This window comes from Colletotrichum scovillei (genome assembly GCF_011075155.1).
Source record: "Colletotrichum scovillei strain TJNH1 chromosome Unknown Contig00009, whole genome shotgun sequence".
Taxonomy (NCBI): domain Eukaryota; kingdom Fungi; phylum Ascomycota; class Sordariomycetes; order Glomerellales; family Glomerellaceae; genus Colletotrichum; species Colletotrichum scovillei.
In genome coordinates, this window is record NW_023336267.1 from 3,980,835 (window position 1) to 4,002,472 (window position 21,638).

Here is a 21,638-nt window from a genome sequence, read left to right on the forward strand (position 1 = left end):
CGCAGGCCCGGCATCCGAGACAAGTCTCTTCTTCCACCGGCACGCCACGGCGAGGTCAGACAACCAACCCGCTCGGAACAGCTAACGATGCAGATGGGTCTCTTAATAAGTCTCAGCAACCTTCAACCGACACAAAACAGCCTCATTCCGATCAACCGGGCTCCCAGGCCCACAAACCACCGTAAAATTATGCCAATCCCTCGTCCCGTCAACGTCTAAACCCTCCACGGTCTCATACCTCTGCGCCATCCTCGCAATCACGTTTCCGATCAACCGGGCTCCCAGGCCCACAAACCACCGTAAAATTATGCCAATCCCTCGTCCCGTCAACGTCTAAACCCTCCACGGTCTCATACCTCTGCGCCATCCTCGCAATCACGTAACCCGCCTCCGTCAGCGCGAGCTGCTGCCCGATACAAATCCTCGGCCCGCCGTTGAACGGCACGAAATGCCACGCCGCGCCCGCGGAACCTCGCTTGGTCTCCCATCTCTCCGGTACAAACTCATCCGCGTCCTCGCCCCAGAGATCTTTGCGCCGGTGGAGCACGTGCGTGCTGAAATTCACTTCCGTACCCGCGGGCACGAAGATCGGCTCGGTGCCGTGGGGGCCGCCGCCGGTGGGGAGGGTCGTGTCGACGAGGGCGCGGCGGGAGTTGAAGGGGACTACGGAGTGGAGGCGGAGGGTCTCGGAGAGGATTGCTTGGAGGTAGGTGCACTGCTTCAGGGACGCGAAGGTCATTGTCTCGGAAGGATCAGTGGAAGAAGAGTAGGGTCCAAAGGTCGACGTGATTTCAGCGCGGAGCTTGGTGAACACGCGCGGGTCGCGAACGAGGCAGTACCAAACCCAACTCATCAGCGAGGCGGTGGTATCCCGTCCCGCAGCAAGCAACCCCAGCACCTGCTCGCGGACTTCCTCGTCCCCGCCCCCGCCGGCGCATCGCTCACGAAGGACATCTAGGAAATCGTACCGCGCGAGGGAGGAACCCTGTGCTTTTGCGCTATCCGAGGCGGCGATGGCGGCGTCGACGAAGGCGTGGAGCGTCGCTACGCAGGAGCGCAGGTCGTTGTTCCCGTGGAGCCAGTAGAAGCTCCGGAGACGCATGCGCGTGCCGAGGACGGCGAGGAGTCTTTCAAAGGCGTGGTTGAAGGCCGTTCCCGGATGGGCGTGGTCGTTGTGCAGGCGGGCGGAGAGGGTGCGTGTGCTTTGGCCTAGGAAGAGTTCTGTTGCGGAGTCGAGGGTGAGGAAGGGGAACAGGGAGGCGAGGCTCACGGGGGCGGACCACGTTCCGTCTGCGGCGTTCACGTTGGTGATGGTTGTTGTGGTAGACTCCTTTTCGATGCAGAGGAACAGCGTCTGGACGTGCGCCTCGAGCAGATCCAGCCTGGAGACGTTATCGCGGCTGAAGAGGGGCCTCATCGTCTCCCTGGCAGAGCGCCACGCCGGTCCGTCGGCCGCGAAGATGCTTCGGCCCAGGACGGTCTTGAGGTTCGTGCTGCGGGCGAGGCCCATGCCGAAGTCGTGGAATTGCGTTCCGAGGAGGGCTTGGATGTTGCGCGGGTCGGCTGTGACGAGGTTTGTCGTGCCGAGGAGGGACATGCGGAAGGTGTAGACGCCGCCGTTGGTGTCGGTGTTGGGTTTTGTGTTGGTGTTGTTGCTGTCGCCGTTGCGGCGGAGGGCCGCGAAGCGCGCGGCGACGTGGTCTGGCGTGCGCTGCTCGCGGTCGGCGCGGAGGGAGGCGAGGACGATGTCCAGTCCGAGGGGCCATTTTGAGGGTTCGAGGGGCGCTGGGTGGCAGGAGAGGGCGCGGGCGCGTCTGGTGTGGGAGATGTTGCGGTGGAGGGTGAGGAGGAGGTGGACGATGAGCAGGAGGAGGGGGATGAGGATGTAGAGCGGGATGTTGTGAAGATGATGGAGTTTGAGACTTGAGAATCGGGACATGGTTGGGAAGGAGAACGTTTGAGATGCCATGTTACGGTAAGTTTCTCTCTGGGGTATGCTGAATGCTTCAGTTGAGAGACGAACAATTGGTCTCTTACAGGCACGAGGACTTGTGATGCTATCATTGTCATCACCATCACAAGACTTCAGCTTCACGATGGTTGCTAGCCATCTTGATGAGAAGCGTGTAAGAAGACCCCTCCACGTTTAGCGTCTGCGCAGTTATTGGTCAAACCGTCAATATCACTCAACGTCACTGATTTCGATCGACCCTTTAGCCAACGTGCTCTAGAGGGTGCTTGGCATTGGTCCGACAGCTTGAGCTGGTGGAAACGACATGGGAATCTAATCAAAGGCTCCATCGCGAGGTGGAAGACGTCCCTGATCCGAGGACAGGGGACTTTGCAGACGAGAATGAACGGGGGAATGACACATGGGTACCCCCTGGATGCGGTCCGCTGACTCGGACGTCGACCGCTCTGCTGGTAAGTGACAGTTTTGGGGGTCGTTACTACCGGGTCGTTGACTCGCTTTCACGAAGATGGGTTGGTCCAATCATTTGTGATGTGTTTGAAAGAGGATTTTGTCGTTGTTGTTACGTGATGGGCGCTCTGGTTAACATTGGAGTGAAGATTCTTGCAGTAGGTTCAGAACGAAGTGCATGGAGATGATTGTTGACAGAGTCACATCAATGATTGTTTGATGATGGAAAAGTAATCACCCTTGAGTAAGATGTCTGGATAATCAGACTCTACAATATACAACAGCCCGTTCAGAATTCTATAAGTCTGGGAGACTTATCTCGAGCAGCTTTACAAATGCTCAAAACCATCAAACAACTACTCTAGGGCGTAACCTAATCATCAAAGGAGTCTTCTCCCACATGATATACGTTCCTTGCTTACTCCACCAATCTTCAGCAGGATTCTCGAGTTCAAAGTCGAAGTTCCAAATCATCTTTGCCATAGTCAGGCTCATCTCGGCGTACGCCATCCTGAGAGATTGTCAGCATTCACCCTGGTCTAATATCTCTTGGCATCTAATTTTGGGAGGACTCACGCTCTTCCAATACAAATGTGTTGTCCATAGGAGAACGGCTGGACTGCCGCCCAGTCATCATTTGCGAACTCAGAATCAGAGCCAAGCTCAAGCCATCTCTCAGGAATGAACTCTTTAGCCCGGCGGAAGTTATGCTCAGAGTGTCCCGCCGCAAACTGGTTCACCGCAACGGCGTAGCCGCCAGGAACCCATCTGCCATCAATCACCTCGCCCTCCCCCGGAACCCACCGGGGCAGGGAGCCGGGCGTGGGAGGGTACAACCGCATGCCCTCATCAATACACGCGCGAAGGTACCTACAATTCTGCGCAGCAACCATCGTGATCTCCTCCTGCGCTCCAAACTTGCCGCGAATCTCCGCCTTTACCTTTTCGAGCCTCTCCGGGTTGTGAAGCAGCAGGTACGTGAGGCCAGACATGCCGCCGGCCGTGGTGCCGCTACCGGCGACAATGAAGGTGCCCGCCAGCATCGTCAGTTCGATGTTGGTGAGCCTGTTATCTTCCTCCGGGTTATCGAGGATGTAGGACATGAAGTCCTTGCCCGGATTCTTGGCCTCGATGCGCTGTCGGACTTTGGCCTCCGTCATAGCGATGTGCTTGCGGCGGGACTCGGTCACGCGGCGCGGCGCGATCCAGGTGAGGAGGTCGAAGACGCCGTATTGGACTGTTAGCTGGATCCAGACGTAGGCTTTTGCGCGCGTGTTGATGAGGCGGAGCCAGGGCTGGTCGGCGTTGTTGAGGCAATTTTCAGAAGTGCCGAAGGCGAGATCTGCGTGGACAGCTTGTTAAATGGGAAACAGGGCTGATGGATCTTTACGAGGGTTCGAATGTGCTGTGAAGGCAACAGTAACGTACCATTGAGAATGTCGAAAGCGAGAAGATTAAACCAGGTAGAGATGTCCACGGCGCCCTCTTTGCAAACTTTCTTGAGTTGGCTTACGAGAGTATCCGTATAATTCTGAAAGTAGTACTCCTGCTCACGCAACGCGCGCTCAGAAAAGGCCGGGTTAATAGCACGCCTGAGCTTCGCGTGCCCCGTCTGATCCTCCGTCATCAGCGTCTTGCGACCTCCCATGGTCGGCGGCGCGATACCGCGGCCGTCGAGGGCCTTTGGGAACTCGCTGGGCGCGCGCTGTCCGTAAATCTTCTTCCAAGCCGTGGAGCTCGTGTAGGAGAGCTCGTCGGGCGCGATGCGGACGACCGGGCCGTATTGGTCGTGGAGCTCGCGGATGCGCCAGGAGATGCGGCCTTTCATGTTAACGTAATTCCATGGCAGGCGAGAGATGGCCCAGAGCTTGGGGCCTGGGTAGTGGCGTAGCGGGCTGAGGGAGAGGTAGTAGAAGCTTCTGCAGAAGATGTATATCACGATCTGGAGGATCGGTGAGTTTTAATCCTGAGAGGATTGTGGGGTACTGAACTTACTAGGCAGAGAGAGGTGATAGCAATGTTGAAAGGCGAGAAAGCTGGTAACTTGCTCAGGTGAGCTTGAACTTGCTCAGGTAAGTTGACCGTAACCATCGTGATGATTGAAGATCCCTCAACTCGACCACCGTATCAGCACTTGTTTGAGCCAGATTGTCTGCATCGCGCTTCAACATCAAGAAAGCATCTCGAGTCCTGACCACCGAGCTTGGCTCCTTTACTCATAGCTACGGTGGAGAGCTGGTCGGAGCACGTTCCGCGGCAACACGAACACGATGAGGCTCTCCGCGTGTGACGGGTCCAGGGGTCTCATGAGATGAAGTGAGTAGTCAAAGCAAGCCTGCCAATAGGAAAACAACGTTGTTGCACGTTCTCAAGGACCCGCATGGAGTCATCGTGGGATCCATCGTAGAGGAACGCGATAAGAAGGTCGCTGCGGTTTCCGAGGGCTCGATTCATGCTGAGCGGGCCGCGATGCTAGGGACTCCCTGACTGCCACCTCTAACCCCCTGTAGGTTGGGCCAGGCTGCTCAATGAATGCCGAATCTGTCGTCCAGGAACGGAAGTCTTGTATTGGACTAGCTGCAGGAGAGAACCTTATATCCCGAGACATCCTGGAGCCGGCCCCATGAAAGAGCACGAGTCAATGCTTGTTTAGAAAACAAGCTCGTTACCCCGGTCTTGGCCGTTGAGTCTAGGACCTCGAAGTTCGAGGGGTTGGGTTCACGTAGACCTGAGAACCCCAATTGGTTTCATCCACAGCACGTGGGAACGGTCTGCCAATGAGGAATCTTGCATCCTGAATCTCCTGCTCTGCGATAGTAGGAAAATTGCACTCTCATTGCGCCCGTAGGTGTTTCTATAGACCCTTGAGTTGGCGAGGGAGATGTTGGGAACTTGGCGGAATTAAGCCGACGGTTCCCTTAGAGAAAGGACCATGATTTACTCGAATTATGATGCGTCCGAAACCGGCTTCCAAGCCATGTTCAAGCAACCTGACGGACAATTGCTATCAAGTTTGACAAAAGTTCTGGTCGCCAGCCTGGAGACGACTTCACGTCAGATTTCAAAACATCAGCACCATGATGAGAAGAACGAGCCCTGAGACCATCCGGGAAGAACTGAGGCCCAGACTCTCAGCCGGAGCCTGCATCAACCTTGCCGAATCCGAAGAGTTCGCGAAATCAAACCTGCGATTCACAGACTATGAGCGTCCGGTAAGGCCGGAGCAAGCATCGTCCAAAAGACTTACGCTGACTGCTGGTTACCATAGACGTATCTTGCGGCTGTTGAGCCGGCTTGCGAAGAGGATGTGATTCAAGTCATGAAATATGCCCGAGAAAAAGGCATTCCGTTTGCGCCTCGGTCGGGACACCATGCTGTCACTACGTCGATGCGGCACCTGAAAGACGGGGTCCTCATCGACATGCGTCCGCTGAACAAGTTAGAATTTGACGCCGAAAAGCAGCAAGTCACCGTCGGTGGAGGCGTCATAACGGACAACTTTGTCAAGTATCTTGAGTCGGTTGGGATGGAAGTTAGTAAGTAATTAGTCGTTGCTGAGTGTCACATCTTCAAGATGCATGCTGATATCGTGACAGACGTTGGGTCCTGCCCGACTACCGGTGTCATAGGAGTCGCGTTCGGAGCTGGCCTCGGCCGTCTTCAAGGAAAATACGGCTTCTTACACGACAACATGGTGTCTTGTAAAATGGTGCTCGCCGACGGTAGTGTCGTTCTGGTTTCCGAAGACTCGAACCCCGAGTTATTCTGGGCCATCCGTGGAGCTGGTCACAACTTTGGCATCGCGCTAGAGGCTACGTTCCGCGTATATCCACAAGCAAACAAGGGCATCCACTATACTTGGGACCTGGAGTATACTGTTGAGCAGTGTGATTCTGTCTTTGAGACTCTCAACAGCGTTCATGAAGTCATGCCAGCTGATTTGGCCATCTTCGTGCTATGGGTTCGCCAGAGTGAGGGTGGAAGAAAGGTCAAGAGTCTTCATCCTACCGCGGAAGATCGAGACTAACATGTCTGCGCAGCATCACATACTCGTCAATCTTGTTTGGTCTGGTCTCGAAACCGAGGCAGATCCATGGATTCAACGATTCAAAGGCCTAAACCCGGTTATCAACAGCGGGAAAGTAACGACAACCTGGGCTGACCTCCCATGGAAAACATACAAAGGCATGAACAACGTTCTCAGTAAGCCAGAAGTCTGGTCTAAAGCGCCTTACAAGATGATGGGGGCTGCTTGCGTCAAGAACTTCGACCTCAAGACCACCCGGGCATTCTTTGAGAGTGTGAGATCTATGAACGAAGAATGGGCGGGCAAAGGCTTCTTCGGGGCCATGTTCGAATGCTTGCCCCACCAAAAAGTACGAGAGCTACCCAGCGAAGCGACGGCGTTCCCTTGGCGCTGGGGTTCGAATCATTTCTTGTGAGTTGATGCTGCAATGATGTTATTGCTTTACCTCGTGACGAGAAGCGCTGACTTGCATCAATAGAATGCTCATGGCGACACCGTTGAAGCTTGAGTTTAAAGAAAAGTTTGAGGAGCACCTTGACCGGTGGAAGAAGGAGTTCATCGCAACATCGGGGTATGGTCGCCTGCAGCAGTATGTGAACTATGGCAACACGACATCTACAATGAAGGATCCTCCAGAAGCATTGTATGGTTATGAGCCTTGGAGGCTGGAGAAGTTGCGCGCCTTGAAGCAGCGTTACGACCCCGACAATGTGTTTTGCTGGTACCAGCCTTTGGTGGAGCCCGAAGCTTCAGATGTAGTAAATGTCGCTTGACACATCTTTATTTTCTTTCGAAGTCCTATGGAGATCAATCGGAAGGGTTTCCAAATTTATTAATGTGTGATACCCATATTTAGATGTGCAAAAACCAAGAAAAAAAAAGCTGTCTGACAACGAAAAGTAAGTAGGTGTCCCCAGTTCGAAGGTCAGCTACACGCTCTGCCATCGGACCCGAGGTAAGTGCGCAATCGGCCGAGATGATTCGCATTCTCTGAACGCTTCGGGGACGGGCCTGGATTACTCCCCGCGTTCATTCATACCAAATTCGGCCGGCAGTACGCGTAATGAACACATGATAGCGATGCCGGCGGCAACTCGTCCCGGCAAAGTCTCTTCACAAGGACAAACAAAAGAGCCCACGTGCTGTGAGATTTGTTGTAAAGACTCAACTATATCAGCATGGGTATGATTATTCGCCAATCGCTCCAGGGTACAGCTTTGCTAGGATAACTTGAGACCCGAGTCAGCGGCACCGCAAGTGCTCCGCAACACAATATCAGATGTGAGACCCATCTATTAGGGATCCATTACAGCAACCCCTTGATGACTGGGGCCAGTTGCTGTTGAACCCATAAGTCCCCCGGATTCTTCCCGTACTTGGCAGGACCCTTGGCGATCGGGATGTGGAAACGCTCCGGCCAGAACATACACAAGTGTCTCTTCTATCCTGTCGGGCCATCACCGCTTTTGCGTAGTCCCGCTACGCCCAATATCGGAGGACAGGAGGCCACTGACAACGTGTCTGTAGGATATGATGGTATTGGATGACTTGTATTGTCTAGATGGAGCCCTTCGGACTCTGGTCGAGGCAAGCATCTTCGCTCTTATCTGATGGCATGGATGGACCTCACCATGAGATATTGCTATTGTGGAAGGAAATGCGGAATACTCCGATCAAGATCGTTGGAGACAGACATATGACACCTTGACCTCTTGCTGTTTTTCTTCGTTTGCTCTTTGATTCTCCCTGTCACTCTCGTCCTAGCCAAATCCTTCCACAATTCTACCAAGATACCCAAGCGCTATACTCATTAGTAATTCTCCTTCTATTGTCCCCTATTACACAGAATGCCGTTCATCGACGAGCCCACCCGTGCTGAAAGCACATGTCAGCCCATTGCCATTATTGGTATTGGCTTGAGAGCCCCCGGCGATGCATCTGATCCGGAGAAGTTCTGGCAGATGCTCTTGGACGCTCGGTCTGCGCGATCCGAGATCCCCAAGGATCGCTACAACGTTGATGGCTTTTACCATCCCGACCCTGAAAGGCTGGGAAGCATCCAGCCCAGGTAAGCTCCATCTCCTGAGAATTCCTTGAAACTTACCGTCTCATCGTTCTTTTAAGGCATGCGCACTTCTTAAAGCAGGACTTCAAGGTGTTTGACGCACCATTCTTCTCTGTCACCCCTAAGGAAGCCAAGGCCATGGATCCGACGCACCGAATGCTCCTTGAAGCGACTTACGAGGGATTTGAGAATGGTAAGTCTACATCAATCTAGCAAACCTGAATGAATGTCCCATTTACTAATTGTGCGTTAGCTGGTCTGAGACTGGAAGACGTCTCGGGAACTCAAACATCATGCTACATTGGCACCTTCACCGGAGACTTCCCCAACCTGCAAGCTCGTGACAACGAAGGGCCCTCCATCTATCGTGAGTATCCGTGCCTGTTACGTCATGTTCTATTATAGCCATTCTGATGCCTCGTCAAAGATGCCACCGGTCTCTCCTCATCACTTGCCTCAAATCGGCTTTCGTGGTTCTACAACCTGAGGGGCCCCTCAATGACTATCGACACTGCATGCTCATCTAGTCTGACGGCCTTCCATCTGGCTTGCCAGAGCATACGTACAGGAGAGGCAGAGATGGTACGTGAAAATTGAGCATATGGCAGAATTCTCGCTCCAGAGCAAAGTAACTGCTGACACAAAACTTTCACGATAGAGCGTTGTCGCCGGTGCCAATCTCATGTTCGGACCAGACATGTCTATCCTGCTCGGTGCCGCCAAAATCCTCTCTCCCGAGGGAAAGTCCAAAATGTGGGATGCGAACGCCAACGGATTCGCTCGCGGAGAAGGGTTTGGTGTCACAATTCTCAAGCCCTTGGATGCCGCGCTTCGCGACGGCGACACCGTCCGCGCTGTTGTGCTGGCCTCAGCAGCGAATGAGGATGGGAAGACCCCTGGTATCTCGCTGCCAAACAGTGAAGCCCAGCAGGAACTCATCCGCACTGCGTACCGCAAAGCTGGAGTTGATCCCGCGGAGACCGGCTACGTTGAGGCACACGGCACGGGAACGCAAGCCGGCGACCCTCTGGAAGCACGTGCTATTCTCAAGACGATAGGAGACCAGCCCAGCCGCAAGTCCGAGCTGTACGTTGGCTCGGTAAAGAGTACGTTCTTCTCCATTTACTGCCTCTTTCAACAGTTACTAAGAAATATCTCAGCGAACATCGGTCATTTGGAGGGCGCTGCTGGTGTAGCTGGTGTTATCAAGGCTGCCTTGGCCGTCGAAAGGGGATTGATCCCTCAGAACTTGTGGTAAGTTCTACTCCCGCAGAACTTCATGTCGAACATCTGACTAATGCATGTCCCTGCAGGTTCGAAGAACTCAACCCCCAGATCGAGTTACCAGATAACGTCAAGATTCCCACAACTCTCACTGTGTGGCCTCATAGCGGCCCGAGACGTGCCAGCATCAACTCTTTTGGTTTTGGAGGGGCCAATGCTCATGTCATCCTTGAAGATGCCGCATCCTACCTCCTCCGTCATGGCCTCCCAGGACGTCATGCAACAGTTTCCAAGCCAAGACTACCTCAATCTACTTCCAGCAATGCCAGCGATATCGGCTCTGAAACCGAGACCACGAGCAGCATCAGCCCAGAAGAACCCTGCTCCAAGCTTTTCGTGCTTTCTGCGAATGATCAAGAAGGTGTCAAGCGAAACGTCGGAAGGATGATCGACTACCTTGCCACCAAGACCTCTGGCCAACCACTCTCAATGACCGATCTTGCCTACACCCTCTCTTCGAAACGGACAACTTTACCCTGGAAGTCATTCGCAATTGCTTCCGACATCAGCAGCCTTTATCAGAGTCTCGAGTCTATGCCCGCTGTCGTTCGATCGTCCAATTCGTCTGTGCCGGGTGTCGCCTTCGTGCTCACTGGCCAAGGAGCCCAGTACTTCAAGATGGGCAAAGGTCTCTCCGTGTACAAGGCTTTCAGAGACAGCATGCTACGCTCTGAGACGATCCTCAAGTCTCTTGGATGCACCTGGACTTTGACCGAGGAACTGGATCGCCCCGAAGCCGATTGCAACCTACGCCGGACGGAGTACAGCCAGCCAGCATGCACTGCTTTGCAAGTCGCGCTTGTTGATCTTGCCAAGGAATGGGGTGTTCAGCCTGTCGCTGTTGTTGGTCACTCTAGCGGAGAGATCGGAGCCGCCTATTGTGCAGGCTTCATCGGTCATGAGGCGGCGGTCAAGATCGCGTGGCTAAGAGGCCAGGTCTCTCAGACTGTTTCCAAGAACGGCGGCATGTTGGCAGTGTCTGCGAGCTCCGAGAGCGTCAGCGAGCACCTTCAATCCCTCCAGCTCGGAAAGGCCATCGTCGGCTGCATCAACAGTCCCAAGGCTTGCACAATCTCTGGTGACGATGCTGCTATTGGAGAATTGCAGGAAATTCTCAAGGAAGCGCAGATTCCATGCACTCGCTTGCCTATGGATGTGGCTTATCATTCTTTCCACATGGAAGCCGCGCGGGAGAGGTACGAGGCTGCTCTGGCTGGCATTCCTCACCGGTCTTCCGACATTCCCATGTTCTCTTCTGTGACTGGAAGCCTTGTTACTACTGAGCAGATGACACCATCTTACTGGGTGGACAACTTGGTTTCTCCCGTCAACTTCGTGGGCGCCGTTCGTTCTCTCTTGCACCACACGCAAGGCAAAGTCCGATCTCACGACAGATCTGCGTTTGCCAGTGTTTTTCTCGAGTTGGGCCCACATTCAGCTCTGAGAAGCTACCTGCTCGACACATTCTCTGCTGAGGACAGATTCTCAGACCTATCCTATGCCACGATACTGCGACGCAAGTTCGACGGCGCTCAGACTGCCCTGGAAGCAATGGGACAATTGTGGACTAAGGGGTGCGACGTTGACATCAACCGCGTCAACGAAGTCACATCTGACACTCATATGCTTGTGGACTTGCCGCCGTACGCATGGAACCACAAGCTCTCCTTCTGGGATGAGTCCTACCTCAGTCGCGAGTACAGGCTCAGAGAGAAGCCGCGTACGGATCTGCTTGGGTACCGAATCCCAGGTACTCCGGATCCCACCTGGCGCAACTTCCTTCGATGCAACGAGAACCCATGGATCCGCGAGCACAAGGTCCAGGGCGATATTCTTTATCCTGGAGCGGGTATTGTTGTCATGGCTATTGAAGCAGCCCGTCAGCTTGCGGAAGACAACCCCACGGAGGAGGTCTACGGCTACGAACTCCGCGACGTTGCCATTGACACTGCCCTTAGAGTGCCGGACACCGACAAGGGTATCGAGGTGATGATTCAACTGCATCCTCGTCGCACTGGTACTAAGGCCGGTCCGTCTGCTACCCTCAACGAGTTTGCTGTCTCTTCTTGGTCTGAAGACATTAAGGAGTGGACGGTGCATGCGCGAGGACTGGTTTCTGTCACCTACAAGTCGTCTCTCTCACCGGCCATGCAACGCGAACTGGCCCTTGAGAACAAGCGCTACGCGCAAACCTTTGCCGAAGCCAAGGAGATCTGCCAGAAGCCTGCGCGAAGCTTTCTCTATGACACCGTTGAGACCATCGGTATGCAATATGGTCCGACTTTCCGCAACATGACTGAGCTTTTCGCTGGGCCCAGTGCAAGCTACGGCGTCATCAGCGTACCGGATACCAAGGCCGTCATGCCCAAGGGTTTCGAATACCCGTTCGTGGTTCACCCAGCGACCCTAGACTCTGTGCTGCATCTTCTCTTCCCCTCTATTAGCGGCGAGGACCAGTCTCTTAGCGAGGCAGTCGTGCCATTCTCGTTTGACAGAATCTTTGTCTCGGCCAAACTCTCAACAGTCCCTGGAACTAAGCTTTACGGATGTTCCACGGCTCAGAAGACCAGCTACACCACTTGGAAATCCTCCATCGCCATCTCCGAGGATCTCTCTGAGCCCATGATTATCATGGACGGGCTGTCTTTGGCTTCCGTTGGAGAGGGAGAAGCTTCTCAAGCTCAAGAGACGAGGGCCTCCTGCTTCGGACAGACTTGGCACGAGGACTCTGACTTGCTTGAGCCCTCTCAGATCAAGGAGCTTGTGTACAAACGTACTATCAAGAGCAAAGATGACGACTCTGTCCTCGACAAGCTTGAGTACGTCTGTCTAGTCCACATTTATCGCTGCCTCGCCTGGCTTGAGAGTGAGGAGGGCAAAGCTTTTGTGCCCCAAGATGGCTTCTGGAAGTCCTATGTCGAGTGGATGCAAGACACTATCAAGCAATTCCCACCTCTTGCTGCTAGCGAGGCAGAAGTTGAAGTTGAGCTGGACGCCGCGCGCAAGAGAATCGTTCTGTCAGAGAGTGGCGACATCACAGTGCAGATGGTCGACCGCATCGGAGAGAACTTGAGCAAGATCTTCTCTCGCGTGGTCGAGCCGTTGCAGGTCATGACCGAGGGCGATCTGTTGTACTCCTTCTACCGCGGTGCCTTTGGAACCAGCTTCAACACCAACGTTGCGGAGTACGTTGGATTGATCGCTGACAAGAGACCTGGTGTCAACATCTTGGAGATTGGTGCTGGTACCGGCGGCACTACGTATCACGTCCTGGAGCGCCTACGCAATGCCGATGGAACTTCCAAGGCGGCGAAGTACTGCTTCACGGACATTTCGCCGGGCTTCCTCGCCAAGGCAGCCGATCGCTTCTCGACTGACGCATCCATCATGGAGTTCACCACTCTCAACATCGAAAACGAACCCACCGAGCAGGGCTTCACTACCGAGAGCTACGATCTCATTGTCTGCGCCAACGTACTTCACGCCACCAAGAGTATCCAAGAGACACTCGCTCACTGCAAGTCGCTCCTCAAGCCTGGTGGTCGTCTCGTGCTTTCCGAGGTTACGATCAAGCGCATCTTCAGTGGCTTCATCATGGGCCCTCTCCCTGGATGGTGGCTTGGCGAGGAAGACGGCCGTAAGGGAGGTCCTCTCCTGGATGTCGAGGAGTGGAATACTGCACTGAACCTGGTCGGCTTTTCGGGTGTCGATGTCGACATTCGCGGCGATCGCGAGGCTTCCAAGGAGCCTGTCTCCTTGATAATCTCGACGAAGCCAGAAAAGCAGGTGTCTGGCTCCTCTCAATTCGTCGTCTTTAGCACAGGGTCCGAGCTATCCGAGAAGCTTGCACAGTCCATCAAAGAGCAGTTCGTATCCGCTAGTCAAGATGTTTCAATCGCTCAATGGGATGGGATTTCAGAGAGCCAGGTCAACGGCAAGTACTGTCTCTGCCTCGCTGAATGGGAGGAACCCATCCTCGCCAACCTCACAGACGAGAATTGGGAGAAGCTGCGCCAAGTCATACTGGGCTCTGCTGGAACTCTCTGGATCACTGGTGGTGCCGCGATGGAATGCTCTGCGCCGATGAAGTCATTGATGGTTGGTCTTACAAGAGCAATTCGCAACGAGGACGCAGGCGTTCGGCTGGCTACCCTCGACCTCGAGACCGCTAGCAACATCAAGTTCGAAGAGGCCGCCAGGAATGTCCTCAAGGTGGCATTGAGCCACAGTCGTGACGACGGGTTTGACGGTGAATTCGCAGCTCGCGGTAGCACCGTCTACATCCCGAGAGTAGAGAGAACTCTCAACGTCGACGGCTCCCTTCGCAAATACGAAGCCAAGGGACAGCCGGAGCTTGTCCCGTTCAAAGGATGCGGACGACCGCTCAAGCTCACCATCAAGACACCTGGTCTTCTCGATACCTTCAGATGGGAAGAGGACGAGACGTCCTGCCAGCCCTTGCCTGAAGACTGGATCGAGGTCGAGGTCAAGGCAGTGGGTCTCAACTTCAAGGATGTCCTCGTCGCTTTGGGTAACCTCGCCGAGAACAAGCTCGGTGTCGATGCATCTGGAGTTGTCACTCGCGTCGGCTCAGCGGTCTCAGATTTCAAGCCCGGTGATCGTGTCATGACCGCCTCTTGCGACACTTTTGCGACCTACGTCCGCTTCCCGGCCAAGGGTGCTATCGCCGTCCCTGAGAAGCTGACTTTTGAGGAGGCGGCATCAATGCCCCTCATCTTCCTCACGGCTTATTACTCCCTGGTCACCGCCGGAAGCCTGGTCAAGGATGAGAAAGTTCTGATCCATGCCGCTGCCGGAGGTGTCGGTCAAGCTGCAATCATGATCGCGCAGCGCATGGGCGCTGAGATCTTTGCAACTGTCGGCTCGGACGAGAAGAAGAAGCTCATTATGGAGCAGTATGGAATCCCCGAGGATCACATTTTCAGCAGTCGTGATACCAGCTTTGCCAAAGCTATCATGCGAGCCACCAATGGCCAGGGCGTGGATGTCGTTCTCAACTCCTTAGCTGGTGAAGCCCTTCGTCTGTCGTGGCACTGCCTCGCCAAATTCGGTCGCTTCTTGGAAATTGGCAAGGCCGACCTCTTCGCCAATACGGGCCTCGACATGAAGCCCTTCCTCGACAACAAGAGCTACATCGGCGTCAATCTTCTCGATTTCGAGAACAACCCTACTCCCCGCGCAGTAGCTCTATGGGAAGAGACAGCGAAGCTCATCCATGATGGCTCCGTCAAGCCCATTGCGCCGATCCAGCTCTTCTCCATGGCCGAGGTCGAGAAGGCCTTCCGTCATATGCAGGCTGGCAAGCACATGGGCAAGGTAGTCGTTCGGGTAGACGATTCGGATATGGTCCCTGCCGTCCCCCGCATGCCGAGTGTGGACATCCAAGCAGACGCAACCTACGTCGTCGCCGGTGTTGGCGGTATCTGTAAGGAGATTGGACGCTGGCTTGCAGAGAAGGGTGCTAAACATCTCGTCTTGCTCTCTCGCTCTGCCGCCAGCAGTGAGGAGAACAAGGCTTTCGCCTCTGAGCTTCAGAAGACTTATGTGGCCAACACCTATGCATATGATTGCGATGTTGGCAACAAGGCTGCCCTTCAAGAGGTGTTGGAGGACTTGAAGGCAAAGAGTGTTCCTGCTGTGAAGGGATGTGTAACCGGTGCCATGGTTCTCAGAGTAAGTCAAAGCTCCCAACCCCAGCAGCATAATTGCGTTGCTGACAACTCACAACAGGATACCCTCTTTGACAAGATGACTGCGGACCACGTCCGCACAACTGTCAGGCCCAAGGTCCACGGAACCTGGAACCTGCACGAACTCCTCCCGCGAGACCTCGACTTCTTCGTGATGCTCAGCTCCCTCGCCGGCGTCATGGGCCACCGCGGACAGGGCAACTACGGGTGCGGCAATATCTTCCAGGACTACTTCGCGGCGTATCGCCGCAGTCAGGGCCTGCGCGCCATGACGATTGACATTGGCTATCTTCTCAGCGTCGGTTTCGTGGCTGAGCACGACGAGTACGTAGACCATGTCAAGGCCATGGGCCTCAAGGTGATGCACAAGAGCGATCTCCACGGCCTCATGGCCACGGCGCTCGAGGGTTCCGAAGCGCATCCTCCGCAGGTCATGTGCGGACTCCCCTACAATGAGCACGACGACGCGTGGTACTGGATCCAGGACCAGCGGTTCGCCGGCCTCAGGAAGACTGCCGCGGGCTCCGGGGCGGGCGGGTCTGCTACTGTTTCTCTTCGCGAAGAGCTGGCTCGCTGTGGCAAGGCGGACAACGAGGCCGTACACCTGATTACCTCTGCTCTGGTGCAGCGCCTGGCCAAGTTGATGATGATGCCCGAGGACGATGTAGATGCGGGCAAGCCACTGAGTGCTTATGGCGTCGACAGCCTGGTTGCTGTTGAGGTCAGGAATTGGATTGCAAAGGAGGTTGCGGTTGAGGTTAGTGTATTTGACATCATGGCCAACATTCCCATGAGGCAACTGGCTGCGGATTTAGCTGGGAAGAGCAAGCTCTTAGTTCAAGAAGCTTCATAAAGTCCTTGTTGAATGGTTTGGATTACAGGAGATGGGAGTTTGGGGGGGATTTGATTTAGCTTTCTTTTTCTGTAGGTGATTATGGTTCAGCGTGTGTATGCCCTATGATCGGCCGTAAATGATGTTTAGAGACAAGCCAAGCAGAAACAGTCTGTTGTGCGAAGAGAGACGTCAACTTACAAGTTCTTGACTGCCTCCAAAGTCTAGTGTTCTCGTTCCTCAAACATAGTCTTGGAAGAACGACAGATGAAGCATAACCTACTGCTGACACTATTGAAGATACATACTTCGTCGAGCAGGGCAACTCACCAGCGCATCTCAGTGGTACTGACAACATGACCCTATTGTGGTGATGTCCACAAGCTCCCATGAACCACTCAGTACCCGAAAGATTCAGGGGAATACAGTGCTGAGTGTGTCTACGGAGTATGGCAACCTGGAAAGCCGTGGTCCACTGTGCTGGTAACAGGGGCTAAGACAAACAAGCTCCAGCGAAGTTCATGACTCGCCCCCTGAAGACCAGGGATTCCTCGGCGGAAACACTCTCGACAGCAGGACCTGAGCACCTGTCACTTGTCCACGTGCTTGGAGCTGTCTGTTGATATCAATGATCGTTTTTGCTTCTTATCTCGATGAATTTCAGAGGAAATGACATTGATTCGATTGATATCGAGTCTCAATTGCCTCTTAATTCAGTTGTCAACTTCCCACCTTAACCAATTCTTCTCACTCTCAGTCTATCATTGCTCACAACAGAAGCTTCAAACGCTCGCCTTAGCGGTAAAACATTCCAGCAACAATGGCGGCCCAGACTCCTGTGCCAGCGTCTTCAGCGCCTTTACCCGCTAAAGAGATGAAGGTCCTCTCGTTGGGAATGACACGGACTGGTTCGTACCCAAAGCGTTGTAACTCATGCATGTCTATAGGGGACTAAACAACTACACAGGCTCTGCTTCGATCACTAAAGCTCTCACAATATTGGGCTTTCAGGGAGTCCACCACGGCATCCAGGCCATCTCTTCGCCCCGCGAATGGGCGCTGTTTTCTCGCGCCGCGGACGCCGTGTTTCCCACACTTGCAACTCATAACGGCGCACCCTTTACACGCAATGACTGGGAAGCACTATTCGGCTCCTACGAAGCAGTCACTGATATGGGCAGCTTCTTCGCCCTACAACTCATTGAGACGTATCCAGAGGCTAAGGTCATCCTCGTTGAACGCGACGTCGACAGCTGGTTTCATAGCATGGATGAAGCCATCTTCAAGACTACCTGGGGCTTGCGCGCGAACCTGATCATTGATTTTCTGGGGCCGGCATGGGGCTTGAACGGCGGGAGGACTCTTAGGAAGATCCTGCTGGGATTCTACGGCGTCCGAAACGTAAAGGAGATGAGACAAGTCGCCAAAGATCGTTACAGGAAGCACTATGCAGAGGTCCGGGCCGCGGTCCCCAAGGACCGGCTGTTGGAATTCAAGTTGGAGGATGGTTGGGCGCCGTTGTGCGAATTTCTGGGTAAGGACGTCCCGAGCGGCGTCGATTTTCCCGTGGCGAACCAGAGAAGAGAGCACCTTGAGCGCGTGCGAACGAGGCAGAATCGGTTCTTCAAGCTCGCTTTCTTCACTGGCTTGCGGAAGGTTATGCCCTGGGCATTTGGTCTTGGGTTCGTTGCAGCAGGTGTGTACTTTGGTAAGCCGACTTGGAAGCCAACTCGGTTGGGATGGGACGAACTGCATCGGGTCTTCCAGACAATTCTGAAAGACCTTGAGCTTCGGCTGAAGTAGGACAGCGTTACCTTTTCATTGTTTGTCTTGATTTGGTCTAAATCCTCAGATAAATGTAAGATATTGTCCGCAATTCGTCTACACATTGAAGCTATTTAGGGAGTAGATATGGTAGGAACAATGCACTTCAGCTTCCAACAAGCGTGGTGATGTCGGCTTATGTACACTGTTCCCACCGCAACAAATTGGATGCAGGTTCACACAATATGCCAGGTTGATTCTAGCTACCTCAGGTATCTAACTGAGCCGAAAGCCATTCGGCGATCCTTCCGGCGCCTAGAGCCGAGACCAAGCCGTGACGGAGGGCGATTATCGGCAAGACTCACCTATTTCGGCCCCACTGCTTTCTCCGCCCGGGTTCGGCGTTTGGCAGTGTCCCCCGTAACACGTCAGAATCCTCCGAATGACAACATCAACCTTAATCCGCTTCAATGCATGAGACCCCTGATCGCCACATCTTGGAAGATTACTTTAGGGCTTGGCAAGCCCGACAGACCGGCCATATCGCGGCGCCGTTCCTCAGCCCTACTCCTTTCCTCGGTCCCGATTTTGCGTCAGGTCGCTGTATTGATCCTCTGCGGTTAGGACTTCTGCGCAAATCAAATCGCTGAAGAGCTCTAGTCTCACCAATGGAGTCTCGTCAGGAAACAGTTATTCACTGGCTCGGGAGACGACCATCCTCGAACCCAGGGGTTACATTTGGGGTGCCTTGGCGGCGAGGAGTCTGCCATCCCTCGGATACCGCATTCATTTGCAGAACAGAAAGTGGGAGCGAGATTCCACTACAGACCTGGCCAACCGCATTCTGGCCCGACGGATCTGTGAAATGGACAAGCCATGCGATTGTCTCATCAGCGACACCAGAAGAGAGCTACCGCGTTATTGCAGTTGACTCGTCGGGCGTCAAGCTACCATTTCCAGATGAGCTCATAGCCGAGGAAGACTCCAACTTCATCTCAGTTAGCACTGGGAGCTTGAAGATAACGTTTGCAAAGACTGGGAACGAGATCATCAAGGAAGTTATCAATGCTAAGGGCATCACGGTTGGTGTAAAAGGCAAATTAGTTCTCCTTTCCCAGGATCGTGTATATGATCCCGATAAACCAGACTCATTTGTGAAGCACCATAATTTCCAGGGGAGCGTTAGCTCGGTGGTAATTGAGCAAGTCGGTTCCATCCGCGCTATCATCACCGTTCGCGGAGTCCATGTCGAGGTACCTCAAGAATCCGAGCCGACTATCAAGGCCCACGAACCATGGATACCTTTCACACTTAGGTTCTATCTATACGCCGGCTCTAGTCACATTCGAATACTTCATACCATAACATACGACGGCGGGGAAAACGACTTTGTTCGAGGGATTGGGATCCGCCTCAAGGTACCTCTCCAGGAAGAAGCGGCCTTCGATAGACATGTGCGGTTTTCTGAAGCATCAGGGGGCGTTCTTGCCGAGGCTTCTCAAGGGCTGACTGGACTTTGGAAGGACCCTGGGCGACAGGCCAGATCCGCGCAGGTGCATGGAAAGCCACTGCCGTCTCCTGACAGTTGGAACCCGGAGCTGCCCCAAGATTCCTTGCGCTGGGTGCCTGTATGGAATGACTTCAGCTTGCATCAGCTATCGCCAGATGGGTTTACGCTCGAGAAACGACTAAAGGAAGGCCATCCGTGGATAAAGACCGCCAGTGGTACCAAGGCGGGAGGAGTTGTTTATGTCGGTGGCGCTAATCGGGGAGGATTGGCCATCGGGTTGAGACATTTCTGGGAACGATACCCAACCGGAGTCGACGTTCGAGGCCTTGGCGACTCTCAAAAAGACACCGAGGTGACACTTTGGCTATACGACCCCAAAGCCGGACCCATGGACCTTCGGCCTTATCATGACGGCTTAGGTCAACAAGGCTTTGACGATCAGCTAGACGCCCTGAAGATTACTTACGAGGATTGGGAGCCGGAACTCGGGTCGCCTTACGGGGTAGCGCGCACAAATGAGCTGATGATGTCAGTGATCGGCTCAACGCCAGATGGCAATGAGTTCTCATCACTCATAGACCTCGTCCGAGATCCTCCAAAGTTATTGCCTAGTCCGGAAGCCATTCACCTTAGTCAAGCTCTCGGTACATACTGGTCTCCATTGTCGAATAAGTCTGCCAACGGCCTTTCAGCCACCGATGAACGCCTCGAGTTCCTGTTTCAATTCTACGAGAAGCAAGTACAACAACGGCGTTGGTACGGGTTCTGGGACCATGGCGATATCATGCACACGTATGATGAAGACCGACACACCTGGCGATACGATGTTGGCGGATACGCCTGGGACAACTCCGAGCTATCACCGGATCTATGGCTCTGGCTGTACTTTCTGCGGACCGGTCGGGCTGATGTGTTCCACATGGCGGAAGCGTTGACTCGTCATACTGGAGAGGTGGATGTTTACCATCTTGGGTGTTATAAGGGTCTCGGTACACGACATGGCGTGCAGCACTGGAGCGACAGCTGCAAACAAGCCCGTATATCGAACGCCTTGTATCGCCGCTTCTTCTACTACCTATTTGGCGGTGACGAACGTGTTGGAGAACTTCTCGAAGAGACGCTTGATACGGATCAAAAGTTTCTGGTCCTCGATCCGTACCGAAAGGTGCGAAAGGACAGAGAAACCTACAGCCCAGATGCGCATGCCGTCGAGATCAGCCTGGGAACTGACTGGGCATCGCTGGCAGCCTCCTGGCTTGTCGAGTTTGAGCGACGAGGGCCACGATGGACTGAAGCCAGGTGTAAGCTGTTCAGGTCGATGGAAGGGATTGGCGCCCTTACCAACGGCTTTGTTACCGGGAATGCGACTTACAATCCGTCAACCGGAGCCATCTCGCCACCCGCCACAGACCCTGACAACCAAGGAGTAGTGAAGGTTTCCCACCTATCAGCAATGTTCGGGTTATTTGAGGTGGCGGCCGATATCCTGCAGCAGTTTTCGGAGAAAGCAAACGCAACTGGGTTCAGGCATGCATGGCTAGAGTATTGCATCTTCTTCAACGCTAGTCTAGAGGAACAGGAGGCTCGGTACGGCAAACCTGGCTGGGGCAGACTGCAGCTAAGACAAGGGCACTCTCGCCTGACTGCCTATGCGGCGAAGGAGCTTAACAGAACTGATCTGGCTAAACGCGCGTTGGAAGAGTTCGAGAATGGGGATGGCTTTCGGGACTATGGTCCGAACGCTGTCTGGAAAAGCACCCCGGTGAGCAAGAACCACGTTCTCGAGCCCGCAGATGAGGCTATTGGGGTTTCTACCAACGTCACCGCGCTGTATGGTCTGGCAGCTATTCAGAACCTGGCATTGTTGTTAGATGAGGCAAAAACAAGAACTTAAAATGATGTTCAGGTTAGCGTAACTATGTCGAAACGCACATCCAAGTTTCTCACTCATATGTTGTCGACTCCGCAGTTGTCCAGGAACCTGGCATCTCTAGACGCGACGCGTATCGCCTGCAGCAGAGTG

At 54.1% G+C, this 21,638-nt stretch overlaps 6 protein-coding genes across 6 annotated transcripts; 4 read left to right on the forward strand and 2 right to left on the reverse strand.

Moving 5' to 3' along the window:
• Positions 1-232: 232 nt before the first annotated feature.
• HER10_EVM0004004 (cytochrome P450) lies at positions 233-1,969 on the reverse strand (the record flags this gene model as incomplete). The annotated part of the gene is made up of 1 exon (XM_035473664.1): positions 233-1,969. The coding sequence occupies one exon, from the start codon at positions 1,967-1,969 to the stop codon at positions 233-235; it is 1,737 nt and encodes a 578-aa protein (XP_035329163.1).
• An 801-nt stretch (positions 1,970-2,770) lies between these two features.
• On the reverse strand, positions 2,771-4,513 carry HER10_EVM0010742 (cytochrome P450; the record flags this gene model as incomplete). Its single annotated transcript, XM_035480193.1, has 4 exons — positions 2,771-2,933; positions 2,999-3,764; positions 3,851-4,364; positions 4,418-4,513. The coding sequence occupies 4 exons, from the start codon at positions 4,511-4,513 to the stop codon at positions 2,771-2,773; spliced, it is 1,539 nt and encodes a 512-aa protein (XP_035330025.1).
• Positions 4,514-5,499: 986 nt separating this feature from the next.
• Positions 5,500-7,222, forward strand: HER10_EVM0012455 (FAD binding domain-containing protein; the record flags this gene model as incomplete). The annotated part of the gene is made up of 5 exons (XM_035481850.1): positions 5,500-5,634; positions 5,691-5,958; positions 6,019-6,410; positions 6,463-6,860; positions 6,928-7,222. 5 exons carry the CDS (start codon positions 5,500-5,502, stop codon positions 7,220-7,222), a joined length of 1,488 nt encoding a protein of 495 aa, XP_035330212.1.
• Positions 7,223-8,296: 1,074 nt separating this feature from the next.
• HER10_EVM0011824 (beta-ketoacyl synthase domain-containing protein) lies at positions 8,297-16,362 on the forward strand (the record flags this gene model as incomplete). Its single annotated transcript, XM_035481243.1, has 7 exons — positions 8,297-8,517; positions 8,574-8,707; positions 8,768-8,881; positions 8,942-9,096; positions 9,173-9,768; positions 9,828-15,492; positions 15,550-16,362. The coding sequence occupies 7 exons, from the start codon at positions 8,297-8,299 to the stop codon at positions 16,360-16,362; spliced, it is 7,698 nt and encodes a 2,565-aa protein (XP_035330138.1).
• A 799-nt stretch (positions 16,363-17,161) lies between these two features.
• Positions 17,162-18,144, forward strand: HER10_EVM0008039 (uncharacterized protein; the record flags this gene model as incomplete). Its single annotated transcript, XM_035477576.1, has 2 exons — positions 17,162-17,249; positions 17,309-18,144. 2 exons carry the CDS (start codon positions 17,162-17,164, stop codon positions 18,142-18,144), a joined length of 924 nt encoding a protein of 307 aa, XP_035329685.1.
• A 629-nt stretch (positions 18,145-18,773) lies between these two features.
• Positions 18,774-21,509, forward strand: HER10_EVM0007800 (uncharacterized protein; the record flags this gene model as incomplete). The annotated part of the gene is made up of 1 exon (XM_035477344.1): positions 18,774-21,509. The coding sequence occupies one exon, from the start codon at positions 18,774-18,776 to the stop codon at positions 21,507-21,509; it is 2,736 nt and encodes a 911-aa protein (XP_035329650.1).
• Between the last annotated feature and the right edge of the window lie 129 nt (positions 21,510-21,638).